Source organism: Pelodiscus sinensis, chromosome 3 (genome assembly GCF_052426305.1).
Source record: "Pelodiscus sinensis isolate ZL-2025 chromosome 3, ASM5242630v1, whole genome shotgun sequence".
In the NCBI taxonomy this organism is placed as follows: Eukaryota; Metazoa; Chordata; order Testudines; family Trionychidae; genus Pelodiscus; species Pelodiscus sinensis.
The window spans coordinates 62,478,512-62,493,997 of NC_143054.1; the positions used below are offsets into that span (position 1 = coordinate 62,478,512).

Below are 15,486 nucleotides of genomic sequence, written 5' to 3' on the forward strand. Positions count from 1 at the left end.
TAAATGGCCCCCTCAAGGACTGAACTCACAATCCTGGGTTTAGCAGGCCAATGCTCAAACCACTGAGTTATCCCTTCTTCCTCTCTGTCCCTTTCCCCCCGCCCCTTAATTGCTTCAGGACTTATGCAAAGCTGTATGATTTTTTTCATCTTGCACTTCCCAGAAGAATGTTTGGATTCAAAACTAGAGTTCACATTAAAGAAAGTTAGTCATCCAAAAGAAACATTTTAAAATCCTCTATACTGTAAGATAAATAAAGCACTATAAAGACAATTGGAGGTTTTTAAACATTTTATTTTGACATTTCAACTTCTGTAGGTTGAAATGTTCTGAACTTTTTAGAAGTGTTCTAAAGTTCTAAACTTTAGACCAGAGTTAACATTGTGGAGATAGGCAAACACTAAATAACTCAGTGTGATGCATAAGATTTTTTTTTTAATTAAAAAGCAAATGTATATCAATTGCTTCAGGATTTCTGCAAAGCTATATGATTTGTCTTGCACTTTCCATAAGAAGTTCAGAATGGTGATTAATACACAGTACAAATGGTTTGGAGTTCATTATATGGTATTTGAAGAGTTTTAGTATTTGAACAGCATCTTGGTTGCCCAGTACACCAAATATGAACAATGGGTGGGGCATTATCAGATGGTCCTAGATGTATGTGGATGGAATGAAAACATATATAAAAGATTGTCAGGTCCATCTTTAACCGGGGCATTGGGCTAACTGAACAATAAATCAGAGTATGAATAAACCTGCTTTTGGTGATCTCCATTTACTTCTTTTGCCTATCTTTGCTGTCACTAGTCTTTAAAAAGGTGTAAATGTCTATCTGGGAGAGGCAAGGGCTGCTTTATCTTGTATCAGGCTAAGGCTATAATAATACATGATGCAGGAGCTGTTATGTGTATGCATTGTCTACACTTTTCCTTATAACTGGATTTATTTCCATTTTAATCAACTTATTCATATTTCTGTTTGTGTTCTAATTATATCAACCTAATCAAATTGCTTGTGTAGCTTCCTGAGTAACAAACTTATTTTTAGTGATTTGTGCAATTTACACCCTAAACTTAATGGAGACTACACGAGTAGTTTCCTGTAGTATCCCAAGAATACTGGAAGAAAAAGGATGCGTTACAGAAAAAAGTCCTGTATATCCAGTCAGATAATGTGTTAAGATTTCCCTATCTGCATGGACAAAAATTTTTTGTCAGGATTCCCAACATGCAAGATGGGGCTAAACAAGTTGTTCACAAGTTTTCAAACAATACTTTGTGAGTTAACTGATAGCTGGAGCAAATAGCTCAGGGATGCAATAATAGAATAAAGAGATTTTCACCTTCAGATAGTCAGAAATTCTTACTATACATTTTAGAAATGTGTGTCTGTCTGCTCCAGAATATTTGTTCAAGAACTCCTTCTAAATGCTAAGAACTAGGACCACCAAATTTAGCATGCACTTCCTCTCATTGTAACCCAAAGCAAGGTCAGGGTTTGGTTGTGTCAGAACATTGGGACATGCCTAAAATTTGATTATTTCTCATAAAATGGAAAGGGAGGGGTCTGGCAGGAGGAACAGCTATATTGAACAATGACCACAGGGGGCAGCAAGGGGTTAGAGATGGGGACCAGAACAGCTGTAACTCCACTGGACTAGCAGAGGGCAGGGGCGGAGAAAGGGACACCTAGCTACTATTTATTTCAGAGTGTGTCAATGAGTGAGCAAGTGACCCTCTGGCTGTCCCCCAAATGAGGAACCCCCTCCCCAACTGTTCCTGCTATAGCTGCAGCTGCCGTGGACAACCACTTATCACCTGGTTCCAAGCTGCTAAGGTGAGAGGGGGCTGGAGTTGTCCTCTCTCCCTGGGGAAGCCTGAATCACTTATCCTCAGCCCCACTGCAAAGCAATGATTTAAATGAAGAAAAACAAAAAATAATGAAGGTAAGGTCTCATGCAATGCTGGGTAAATCTTCTAGTGCTTGATAAACTTAAGAATGGTATTATGATGTGGTTGTCTGCAATAGTTAGTAACTGGACACAAGAACCCATAAAATTCCTTTTAGTTTTATGCCCTGTGACAGGGTGGCCCAGCCCTGCACTATAAATAAACCTGTGGGTAGGGCCCAGCTGGCTGAGAGTGTCCAGCTGGTGGAGAGTCCTCCCCCACCCCCGACAAGGCCTTGCAGGGCATGCTCACTGGCCAACCACCCTATAAAAGGCCCTGAGCTGGCTCACTTGGGGCTGATAGCTGAGGGGAAACGAACGGCAAGGCCAGCTCCTGACCCAGAGGAGTCCACGTAGCCGGAACCTTTGCTACAAACCCAGCTGCTGCACCAACCCTGGACCCAGAGACCGTGGAGAGGCACAACCGCAGGGCAACAGCAGGGAGGTAGGAAGCAGCCCAGGGCAGGGAGTAACAATACCTCAAGTGCTCAGCGGGTTGAAGGGAGGAACCCCTAGCTGAGCAGGCAGTGGACCGACTCACTGCCAATAGGGCCCTGGGCAGGGACCCGCTGGAGTGGCAGGGCCTGGGTCCCCCATCCTCACCTCCTGCGGTGCCCCAGAGCCCAGGAGGACCTGCAGGCCTAAGCCGCAAGGCCGTACTTACCCTGAGGGGGAGGGGGGAAGACTCTAAAGACTGAGCCACTGGGCCCAAAATGAGGGAGATCCTGACCAAAGGTTGCACCCCTTGACATGCCCCCAATGCCACCAGTGGGGTCTTTTTTTAGAAAAGTTATTTACTGAGTTAACAAGAAGACTGCCATACTCCCTTTCAATGTGCTTCAAGTCTGATACCTTTAGAAGAGTAAGAGTAAAGTCTTCACGGCTGTATGATTTAGAAGATTCAATTAGGATGAACTGTCAAGGAAAGGAGACTTATCTATATGTTAAGGATTCTAACAGGAAGGCAACATCAATTTTTGAAGCATCTGTCAACAAGTCTGCTGTGGCTATATGACTGAAAAATTTGTCCTTAGCTGTTAGAAGAGGCCATGAAATCAAAATACCAACGTTCTTGATTCGTTTAAGATGGAAACTAAGTTCAGTATTTGTGGAAACTTCCATGCTAAAATTGAGACCACTGTAGCTTCTAACAACAAAATGCACATCTGTAGCCATACCCACACTATGCAATATATGTATCTACACACAGAGCCCTTCCCGAGCAGGTCTCCTTTGCCATTTCATGAAGTGACATTTGTCTTTTACTACCAAATTATTCCACAGATATGGAAACATGAAACACAGCTGCAAGGTCTGGCTGACAACATCTTGCAGTCTTAAAAGACTTTCCTCACTGCTGCTGTTGTCCCCTTCACTCAAGTCTGGGGTTAAAATAATGGTGTGCAGGGTGTGCCACAGCTCTTTCACTTTTAAAAAGAAAGAGCTCCCTGGCTTCTGCTTAAGTTGGCTGAGCAGACTCTGCTGCATCATCATCTCCTTCCCAGTTGGTGCAGTGAGCACTCCCTCTGCTGTTCCAGTTTAGTTTAAAATATCACCGACTGAAGTAAATGGTCCTTGGCCATGACTGTTTTCTGAATTATTGCTCATTTACTGTAACTATAGTACTACTGGGTACTTCTATTTAATAGACTATCAAAGTGCAAAACTGCAATATAAAACATGTCATAGCTTCAAAAAAACAGTAGCTTTTACAACCTCTCACTATAGAGATGCAAGTAGTAAAACCACTCAACTTCAAGAAGAGGAGAAGAAAAAATGATTATGAAGTTTCAATGCATCTTGGCAATGAAGCAGATAATGGGCTATGACACCACAGGTTGAAGCTTTCTAGTATGGCACCCTCAGGACCTGACAGTTTGCTGGACCATGGGAGGTTGATATTGTCTAGCTGCATTACCAACACCTGCACTGCTTGAGAGACATTTAGATGGTAAATTAGACCTAAATAACAGCACAGAGCTAGGACCAGTGGCTACAGACAATCTTTATGGGACTACAAGCAACTTGGCCACACCTATAAGTAGGTATTCGCTACCTAAGAACACACTGGACCAGGGATGTTGCTGGACCAGAGTAGAAAGGGTCAACCTGTATTACAGAGAGGATGATTTAGATTTCTTGCTTTAAATGACATCTCTCTACCAGTCTGTCCACAGCTTTAGTCTGACACCCTAAGCACCAGAACCTAATGGCATATCCCATGTACTAGGTATCTAATATAGTCATTCAGAATTCGTTCCTGATTTAAAAAGTTAAGATTAGAGGGACATTAGACGTGCATGTAGCAAGATCCTAACCATTATCTTTAGTTCAAACATGGTTGTAAAAAGAAAGGGCATAGTCTGTGGAAATGCAGTATTTGCTGCACAGTTCCTATTCTGGAAAACAGAGGAATATTCACACAATTAGATGCACTGGCAGGAAAGAACCCAAACATTTTGAAGGCTGGTATTAAGAGTCTAGAGGCATCTCTACTATCAATAAGCTAGTTAAAAAAAATACACCACTTTAGTGTCTAACCAACGCATACCCAGCTGAGTTTGGAAAGCTGAGCTTAAAATAATGCTGCTGGAACACTCCCACCTTGTATTGGTCTATATTTAAATATAACCACGTTTGTTAGTTCAGTAATTTATAGATAAGCATGGTATGCTGAAGTCTCCAAACTTCCTATTATGACAGCCTACTTAAACCTTGTATACAGAATTTCAATCATTGTTTAATAAAGTTAGAGAGAAAAACACCAAGTATTTAAGAATACAAGATTCAAAACAATGTTTTACTGCTTTTTATACTTACTGCCGTTACACAGATATTTTTGTGGCACAGAGGAATGAAGCTGTGAAATTACCAAAAGGTGAGTATTAGGTCACAGTTCAAAATTAATCTACTTTAACATTTCATGACACTGTATTCTGACGCTAAAGGGACCACAATTTTTTCTTTGCAAATATTGTTACAATAGTTTCCTTGGAAAAGTTGGATCAAGATATGTGACTGAGCAGCTAACAGCTGGGACACTTCCTAGAGGAAAGAAGCATACCAATGTTCTATATATTGCTTCAGTAGACAAAACTTGCAGCACTGCTTTGCTTCTTTTAATCTGTCATTCCCTTATGAAGTCTAACCACCACCAAGACAATGCAGAAATTGAAGTGTAAGACTTTCAAAAACACTTATAGTAGATCTACACTGCACTTAGATACCCATAGCTGGCCTATGCCAGACGAGTTGGTTCACAGGACTCAGGCTTGCATACCAGTCCAAGATCTGGGACCCTACAAGGTGATTAAGTCCCAAGGCCTGGGCTGCACTCCGAGAATAAAAGTTTATACCACACAGTGTAACAGTGCCTTAGCCTGAACGCATAGGCCTGTCACAGGTATCTAATTTCAATGTAGATACACTCTGTGGGTGGCTGACTTTAGACCATTTAAATTGGGATTTTCCAAAGTGCCAAAGATTTGTAACAAATAGGGAAATGCACAAAAGAGTGGTCTGTTTTCAAGTCTGTATTAAATGGAAATGGAGAAGGCAAGTAAAATTTCATCACAGGGGTCCAAGAAATTGCAAATTTAACCTAAATCCTTAGTAATACACTGCATTCCTTACTCTTTGCTTGCTCACCCATTCCCTATATTCTTTTAGGTACACTATGTTCCATTAATTCTGTTATTTTTATTTCCCAAACCTTGGCCTTATAACTATTGCTGCAGAAAATGAAAGCTTATTGCACCTTCAGCTATGGACCAGCTGTAGTACATTCTGTATAATCAATGAAACAATGGCAGCTACACTGAAGTTAAGCAAAAAAAAAAAAAAGGGAGACATTTTTGGAAAACAACATTACCTAATTGTTAATGTTTTATATACACATTTTAAAATCCAAATTACTAGTCAAGTCTGTGTGACTGAAGGATACAAATTATATCATTGTACTAAAAACAAGGTTTGTGATGTGCCTTATGCTGTGAAAATAATAATAATAAAAAAAAACAGGCCACTATTGCTATTCTCTTAGGTATGTCTACACTTGCACACTCTTTGAGAGAGGGATGCAAATGAAGAGATTCGAAATTGCAAATGAAGCCAGGATTTAAATATCCTGCACTGCATTTGCATATTTACGTTATGGTGCTATTTCGAAATAACAGCCACTGTTATTTCAAGAGAAAACCCTTCTCTCGAAATAACCCTTATTCCTCATACAATGAGGTTTACCAGTTATTTCAAGAGAAAGGTTCTCAAAATAACCATGTCTTAACAGTGACTGTTATTTCCAAATAGCGCTGTTTCGAAATAGCACCATAATGTGAATATGCAAATGAAGCACAGGATATTTAAATCCCGGCTTCATTTGCAATTTTGAATCTCTTCATTTGCACCCCTCTCAAAGAATGTGCAAGTGTAGACGTATCCTTAGTTTCATTATTTCTTTCCTGCTTCCCTCATCCATAGCTCTATTTTCAGAACTTCTTCCCACATACAAAACCAGTATAAGTTTGAAATCTAGCGACTCACAGTTCTGGAGTTGACAGAGAACATTAAAACTTTCAGTAATGCCAGGCAGTTTCAATATATGAACTTAAAGAAAGAGGATGCATTCTCATTTGCATCAGTCTAGGCAGCAGCTCTCAAATATTGAAAGTCATATGACAGTCTACATTAGTTGACTACTTGCCAACATCTTAGTCTACTTGACAGCCTCACAAGCATAAGCTTATCAGGTAGTCAACTGGAGTATCGACTACTCGCTCCCCCTCACCACCTTGCTGCCTCTATGAAAGGCAGTGGGGGGAAGGAGAGAGTGAACAGGAGCTGGTGCTGGGGGGAGCCAGTTTTAAAGCCCATTTCCCCCAAAACCATCTCCGCAGTGCTGCCCTGTGTCCCCTGACAGCAGTCCCTGTTCATGGTGGCCAGTGCTGGATGCAACGAACAGGGGTTGCTGGACTCCGTGTGAGCTGGGACTGATCAGCTTATGCTGATCTGGGGCACTGCACTTCTGCATTTTAAATGTATTAAGAGCCTGGTGGCTTGAGCTGGCTCCTGGCACTACCCCTGCTGCAGCTCTACAGAGCCATCCTTATCGACTAATCGTGTAGTTGATACAAATTTAACATCCTTCAATTAGATTCTCAACTTTTCAATAGTTGAGAGCTGTTGCCTAGACTGATGCAAAGGAGGTCTGGAAAACAGAGCCTTGACCAGGTAGAGATTTAAATGCAGCTAATTTTTTCCTCCTCTGTTCATCTTTGTTCTGGAAGAACTCTTCAGCTGTAGCACAGGGTTTCTGCAAATGGTGAAATGCTACACACTCATGCAACCCATTTCTCATACTCACGTTAGATAAACTATGGATATGAAGTTGATAAGGACATATTACGATAAACAATACCGGAGGTTGTCATTCTTAGAGAGCAGTGTGGTGATTAAGATGTTCCAACATACCTCGAACTACACATCAGTGGAAAGAGGATCAGCTAAAAGAGAGGGTGACGGGGGATGGACATATGGAACCTGAAGCAATAATGGTACACCCCATTGAGCATACTCCCCTACCTTAAATGTGGTAGTCCACATACCTAGATGAAGTGAATTTTCATTTAAAATTAGACTAAGTCCTAAGGACAGTGAAAGTTTCTGTAATTATTTTACCTAGCAACCATTTAAAGCTTGGATCAGATGAGGTGAAACCTGATTTTTTACTTCCCCCTCCTCCCCAGTTTTGTTTGCATTTTACACTAACCTAGGGAAGGATAGAGAGTAGAAGCTTTAACATATATTGTTGCTTTCCAAAAACTGCTGCCAGGTGAAGCTGTATAAACACTGGAAAATAATAAGGATTCTGATTTCCTCTGCTGAATTGCAGTAACTGACAAGACAACGGAGGAATGACAGATAGGAAGCCCAGAACGCCCCATGACAAAGGAAGTCTAGCTTTCACCAAATTGTATTTCTCAGAGTACAAATTTCAATATAACAGAAAGAGAATCTAAAATATATTTACTGACACCCTGAATTCTCCTACAGACTCTTTGAAATTGGTGCTAAAAATTAAGTGAAAAAAATCCCAGTTTCACAGTAAGTTTTTTTAAAAAAAACCACACAAAATATATAAAAAGAACTTATTTCAGTACAGAACACTTTAATGGGCTTGCCAATTGCTTAAATAGTGTGTCAGAGGAAGGCACAGAGTTATTTCTTGCCATCAACATATTACCTCACACAGAATTACTAGATATTGAACAGGTCACCATATTTGTATTGTTGCCAATGGTAAAGTAGACTTATTAGAAAACAGTTACTTAAGTTGTCAAAAACAAATAGCTAAAAAATTATAAAAATTATGTTCGGTATGTCATAGAAAGTGAGAATGAAAGTATTCCATCAGGAACAAAACCAAATCCTAGTTGTGCTATAGGTAGCTTACAAGATAAGGATGATAAAGTTGTCAATGATGTAGATATGGCAGAAGTTTTCTACCTTTTTCCACATATAGAACATATAGAAAAATATTTCAAAGATATTTACACACATTTTACATAATAAAATATTTTCTACTCCAATTGTAATCAGGTTGTTTAAATTTCACAGCTACTCTCTAGCATTTTTAAGTCTACAGGAATAAATAATTGGTACCTAAGAATTTTAGAGTAATTGGCTGAGAGGTTTATGATTTTGTTAAATATCAGCATCTCAGAGTACTGGATCACTTCCAGTGGCCTGGAAAAAATGGTTATACGCTAGTATTTTTAAAAGGCAAAATGACATGAGTAACTATAATGTGCTTAGTTTAACAGTAATCTTAAAGAAACAAAAAAACAAAATACCCCGCCTCACCACCAAAAAAAAAAAAAAAAAAGACACAGAAAGGCTGATACAGGGCACCATCAGTTAAGAATTAAAGAATGGCTGCACAATTATTTCTAGATGATAACATTTTATGGATTATGTCAAACTTGATTCTTTTAGAGAGGTCAAACTTGATTAAATTTTGGATGACAAAAAAAGCATAGGTTGACAATATTTAGATTTCTACAAGGCATTTGACTTGATACCATAGGACATGAAAAATGAACTCTACACAAAAACAAAAGTAGTAACAGACTTAATAAGGGCTACATTATCTATTAGCCAGAATGTAACAAGGTGAGTAAACATTTATGGAGGGCATTTTTAGTGGGATCCTACTGTGGTATGTTTCAGACTCAGTGCTAGGTCTTGTTTTTTTCTAGATAATTACCAATAATATCTGCAGATTGCAAAAACTTGAGGAACAGACAAGGCCAAGTCAGTTCTACACACAGAATTAAAATGCATACTACGTTGTACTCATTCAAACATGGATTTTTACACAGTTAATGGAAAGTACTTCTAGGAACCAAGAATGCATGTCTCCCCCTTATGGGGCCAGGGTCATAGGGGATAGCCAATCCCAAAGTTCACAGTGCAGTGCAGTGGCTAAGAGAAAAAGCAAACTTTAAGGCTATGTCTAGACCACGCTGAAGTTTTGAAAGAGGATATGCAAATTGTGAGATATGCAAATTGTGAGAATTTGCATATCTTCTTCCAATCTCACTTCTGAAAGCGGAGTTAGTAGGGTCACGGTTTTGGCAGCACCCCCCCTTTTTTGAAAAGCCACGTAAGCCTCATTTGCATATCCTCTTTTGAAACTTCAGCATAGTCTAGACAAACCCTAAGTGTTTAAGGCATGATACACTGAGAAATAGGGAGACATGACTTCCTACATATGGAAGTAGTAGGATCATTACTGAAATACTGTGTCCAGTTCTGTTCACCATTGTTTAAAAAGGATGCAAAGAGATTGGAAAAAGTTCAGAACACTACTACAAGAATGACTTGAGGTCTTAAAAAAAAAAAAAAAAAAGAACCACACCCACACTTGGCCATAATAGCAGCCATCCGGGGTCAGACCTCATATCTGGTCTTCCAATAATGGACAATACCAGTGCCCCAGAGTGAGTGAACACAACAGGCAATCAGGTGACCCATCCTGTGTCACCCATTCCCAGGTTCTAGCAAACTGGAGTGTTCCACTGTTCCATCAGTTTCCCTCTAAGCTGCATGGCAGCACAGCCATGATTGATCTAGGTTTTTTCTGAACAGTTTTACTCTTGGCTTTGACAATATCCTCCAGTGAGGAAATGAACAGGTTCACTGTGTATTGTATGAAAAAATACTTCCTTTTGTTTGTTTTTTGAACCTGCTATCTATTAGTTTCCTTTGGTGAACCCTAGTTCTTGTGTTATGAGAAGGAGTCAACAATGCTTCCTTATCTACTTTCTCCACACCAGCCATAATTTTGTGGACTTCAACCATATTCCCTCCTTAATCGTTTCTTTAATAAAACAGACTTCTTATAACTCTCTCCTCTTATGGCAGCCATACCCCTAATCATTTGTTGCCCTCTTCTAAACATTTTCCAATTCCCATAGATCTTTTAGATGAAGCAACCACACCTGCACACAGTATTCAAGGTGTGGTCATACCATGAATTATTCAGAGACTATATTCTCTCATCTATCCTTTTCTTAATTATTCCCAACATGGTAAATTTTGAAATTATCCACAAAATGTGCAGTAGCACTTAAGAGAACTATCCATGACTCCATATCTCTCCAGAGGTTACAGCCAACGTAGATCCCTATGATTTTATATGTATAGTTGGGATTAAGTTTTCTAATAGAAATTAACTTTGCATTTTATCTGCCATTTTGTTATGCGGTCACCCAGTTTTGTAAGAAATCCCTTTCTAACTCTTTGCAGTCTGCCTGGGACTTAAGTATCCTGAATAGTACTGTGTCATCTGCAAATTTTGCCACCTCACTGATTACTCCTTTCTCCAGATCCTTTATGAATATGTTGAATAGGACTGGTCCCAGAGGACCCTTAGGGGACACTTCTCTCCATTCTAAAACTTACTCTTTATTGCTGCACCAGGTGTTCAAAAATCTGAGCAAGTACAGATCTAAGACAACATTGCGCAGGAGGGCTTTTCTTCCTTAGAGAAATATCAGAGAATTTGACTCCATGAAATTTTTCAGATACAGAGTTTGCCCAAACTGATTTTTTTATGATTGACAGAATGCGTGCACGTACCTGTGCTATACAAATATGGCTGTTATACACAGCAGTTTTGTTCACCTGAAAATATTTCAGGAAATAGTATTTTCAACATTTAGGACTCCAAGGATTGGTAATACACTTAAAGAACAAATACAAATTTTACCATTCGCTAAGCAAGAGCAGATTTAAAAAGCACAACCAAACAAGTAATCGTAGTGCCAGTATTTTAGAATTTTCATGGTGTCTTTTCTACAGATCTCTTGCCTGCAAGGAAAAAACTGTCAGTTGGCTTACCCTCAGTTCCATGTCAAGTCACTGGCAGAGCCAATGGTCTAGATTACAACACTGGTCTTTTGAGTCCTAGCCCTAGGCCCATCCCTGCTTAAATTAGCACACTACCAGGTTGTTCCAGACCTCCCACCTCCTTCACACTCTTTCTGGGCTACACACGCTAGGTCCCTCATAGGATAAGGATTGTTGATAGCTTGTATGGCTGTATATCAACTCTGGGTTCCACTGACTTGTCAACAAAGACTAATGAATGAGTTTTGAACATGGTTTATTCTTTTCATAACAGTAACAGAAGCCAGGTTTCTGTTTAGATGTCAATATAAGAGGGGATTTTAAAAGGGGGGGGGGGAGGAAGGAAGAAGAGTCAAAAGGGTATTTTACCTCCCCATGAAGTTGCCCCTGCAGGAGCTGATGGAGCTGTTTGCCCAGATGATGTGAAATCTGGCTGAAGATCTAGAAGATCACTGGATGGTTTGGAAGTGCTATTGGGGTAGCAAGTAAAAAAGAAAAAAAAAATCTCAATCTGTGATACTACAGGCATTTTGTATAAATTCCGCTAATTAAAAGCTGTCCCAGGTTACTTTCGTTCACAACATTTACACTCCAGTGTATCTATCAAAAGTTGGTAGATCAACTATTCTTTGGAACAGAACGTAATCATGCAGAAGTACTAAATTTCTTTTAATACATATTTAGTTCAAATGCTGAGGCTATTCAACACCTGGTGACAGGACATCATTATTCCTAGCCACTTATTTCTCTTACTGGACACTGCTATTGTTCTGTGTCTTCAGCAGACACTGTTGAACTGCAATGATACTGCAGAACAAAGCACAATAGAGGGAATATGCCCTGGAGAACTTCTAAAAAGGAAAATCAAAACCCCTTTAAGACTAACTGGAATGGAGCTCTGTTTTCAGTCGCAGCAGCTATTTTCCAAAATATTTCTGTCCATTAGGTCAGAAAGCCATAGACCTATGCAGCAGGTACTAAACAAGCTAATACAAGTGACACGTTTTAGAATAGGGCTGGGCAAAATATGGCCTGGGGATGGGATCTGGCCTGCCAAGCCACCGGATGTGGCCTGCAGACCACCCTGCCGGGACCCTCAGCTGTCATGGTCTAAAGCACAGTCTCTGCAGCTCTCTGCCTTGCAGGGAGGGTAGGCTGTGTGTGATCTCACGGCCCCCAGCCAATCTCTCAGCTCCTACTGGCTGGAGATAGCCAGCCAATAGGAAGTGAGAGATTGGCCTTGGGAATGGGGACAGCGCAAGCCTCTTTCCCTTCCTGGAACTGAGAACTACGTGGAGGGAACAAGTGTGCAGTCTGAAGTGATCTGAGGCTGCAGCAGGTGGGAGCCCAGCCTGCAAGCTTAGGTAAGTGCCTCCCAGTCAGAGGCACTTAAGCCAGCAGCCCTGCACCCCTGCCCCTCCTGCACCCCAACTCCCTCTCCCAGGTCACCATCCAAACTCTCCACACTCCCCTACCCCAGGTCACAACTCTCTCCCAGTTTTCACCTCCTTCTAGAGCCTCTCCTGCACCCATACTCCCTCCCTGACCTTACACCCCAATTCCTTGACCCAGGTCACAACCTTCTCCATCTAAACTCCCTCTCAGACCTCACACTGTCTCCTGCACCCCTGTCCCTTACCCCATGTGCCCTTCTGCACCCAACCTCCACATCTCCTCCACAGAAAGTGTGGCCCTTGACCGCTTTCCGAAAATCTTCAAGTGCCTCCATCCCCCCGAAATTATTGCCCATCCCTGTTTTAAAGCTATGTCACAAACTAATCACATTTCAGTATGTTATCCTTCAAAAGAATAAAGTGCAAAGTAATTTGATTTGGTTTCAACATGTATCTGTTTAAACTGTGACGATTAATATTTTAGGTTAAACAAAAGTAGAAATTTAAAAAACCCAATAAATTAAGTTCAGCACTATTTCCATTAACATATATATTTTAGTCTACTAGAACGTATGTGTGTGTAATTTAGGAAATAGCAGTGGTTAACTGCTGCAATACTGGATACTGCCAAAAAAGCTATACTAACTCAATTCAGTTTTCTGGGAATTTGTCCTATGAAACTAGTGTTTGTACAGGTGTTGTGCATTCAGTGTAAACTAAAAAAAAAAAAAAAAATGTTGAATGAGTCTAGTGACTAAGACTATAGAGTTGTACCATATACAAATTCCAGACATCTAGAGTGTATAGCAGGCACATCATTTCCCAGAAGTATGCAACATATTTTGCTCTTAAAATCCAAACTGAAATGGTAAAAGGGGCTGTGGGCAACACAAGAAAACAGTTCATGATTAACCCGTTGCAGAACTAACCTGACTGGAGTTGCTGTAGATGAAGTTGCAAAGAGATCAACTGGCGGTGATGTATCAATACTTTTTGCTGGGGTAGAATTAGGAGATGTAACAGTTGTGGCTGGAGAAGACTGGAGACAAGAATTCAAAATATATAATCACTCAGAAGTTTGTGCCACTACCAATGTAACAACTAGCATATGCTTTCAAGTCTATCTTACAAAGTAATATTGCATGGACTTGTGCTTCCCCAGCACACAGTTTTTGTCCTCAATCCAACACACACACGGGCCTATGCTTGGCTTTTCTTCTGCCCCAAAATGCTGTGAACAAGGACACTTTGAAGACTTCAACGGAGGGGATTTGTCCAGATTTCAAAAGGTGAAATCAGTACATCATTGACTGCAATATCTAGGAGCGTGAGAGAAAATGCTTTATCTAGATATTGCCCAGTCCAACTGGGTTGAGAGTTTAGACTGTGTTAATTTTCTTTTGGTAAGTACTTAGAATTTAAAATGACTATAAATGTTAGGCAAAAAGTAATTCTTTGTAGTCAAACTTTTACTACTTACCTTTTACCAGTGAGTTTGCGTGAAGTATGTGGCAAATTTTCTTAAGTTTTACAAAAGCAGATGTGTCATTTTTCCAATCATTTAAGTCAGTTGGTATATCCCAAAGGTACATTACTGGGTGCCTGAAGTGGGGGAATTTGGCTGGTGCTTTACTCAGATTCATAAGTGGTTCTAGGAGCATTCATGCAATCTAGCTGCGTGTTGGGCTCTACATGTGGTTGTGCTAGGTGATCAGTGCCTGGAGAGATTGCTGCTTGTCAATAGCAAGAGCTATATGAGAGAGAGCCCAGGTTGGACAGAGTTAAGGTGTACAGCAGCCCCACCATTCCAGGCTGCACTCAGAGGGATCCCGTCACGATCTATTGTTAGATGCCATGCAACATCCAAATGTTTTCTGTGGTTCTTACAGCTTAAGCTTGTAGTCTCAAAAATCTTTACTCAGAGGTATCCATAGTTCCCTGAGGGGGAGGGTGGCTATTATTTTTGCTGTACGCATTAAAAAAAAAATCCACTCTTCCTCAGCTTCTGCCCCATCCTCCAACTTCTAAATGACTCTAGTTCCCTGCCCACTAAAAATGTGTTGAAACCTGGCAAGAGGAGCTGCCAGAACCCTGGGTCCTTTAGAATCACCACCGGAGCCTCACAGAGAGGGTGCACCATACCATCTGTGTGTCTATCTCACCCTGTCTGGGAGTGCAGTACTGCCTTCCCCCACGCAATTGCGCAGGGCCCTGGTGATCCTGTCAGCTCTCCAGGCTAAAACATCAACATGACAATTGTAGACACTTTGTTTTTGCATTTCTTCTCTTGTGAGAAACCCCCTTTTTTTGGTGAGAGGATTCTATTGAGATACTATGCAATTATTCATAGTGGGTCAGTACAGTATCTCAAATACTCTCTGCCTCCACCCAGACAAGGTAAGTGAACAAAAGCAATGAGTTAACAAATCAGAGGTTAAATTAGTTAATGTGTACAATGCTCTGAATGTAAGTGCCAGTTTCACCAATCCGAGATCACATGATAGTTCCCTGAGAACGTAATTAAGTAATCTCTAAAACCAAGTGAAAAATTCCATCAAGAAAAATATCAGGAACGTAAAGCAAATCAATTATTGTAGATTCAGACAACACATAGTACTTTAGATAGCTCAATCTAGTCATAACTAGAGTCCTGCACAGATACAAAATTGTTATCTGCTTCCACAGATGGGGAAATGATCCACAGATGTCTGCATCCACAGATGTGGATAT

General features: G+C 40.4%; 1 protein-coding gene across 1 annotated transcript in view; it reads right to left on the minus strand.

Moving 5' to 3' along the window:
* The window catches only part of SNAP91 (synaptosome associated protein 91), a 126,519-nt gene that overhangs the window by 38,989 nt on the left and 72,044 nt on the right, over positions 1-15,486 (minus strand). The window contains exons 13-14 of the mRNA XM_006124205.5: positions 13,686-13,795; positions 11,732-11,832 (exon numbers count right to left, since the gene is read on the minus strand). Of these exons, the coding sequence (XP_006124267.3) occupies positions 11,732-11,832; positions 13,686-13,795 (211 nt within the window). The remainder of the gene's footprint in view (positions 1-11,731; positions 11,833-13,685; positions 13,796-15,486) is intronic.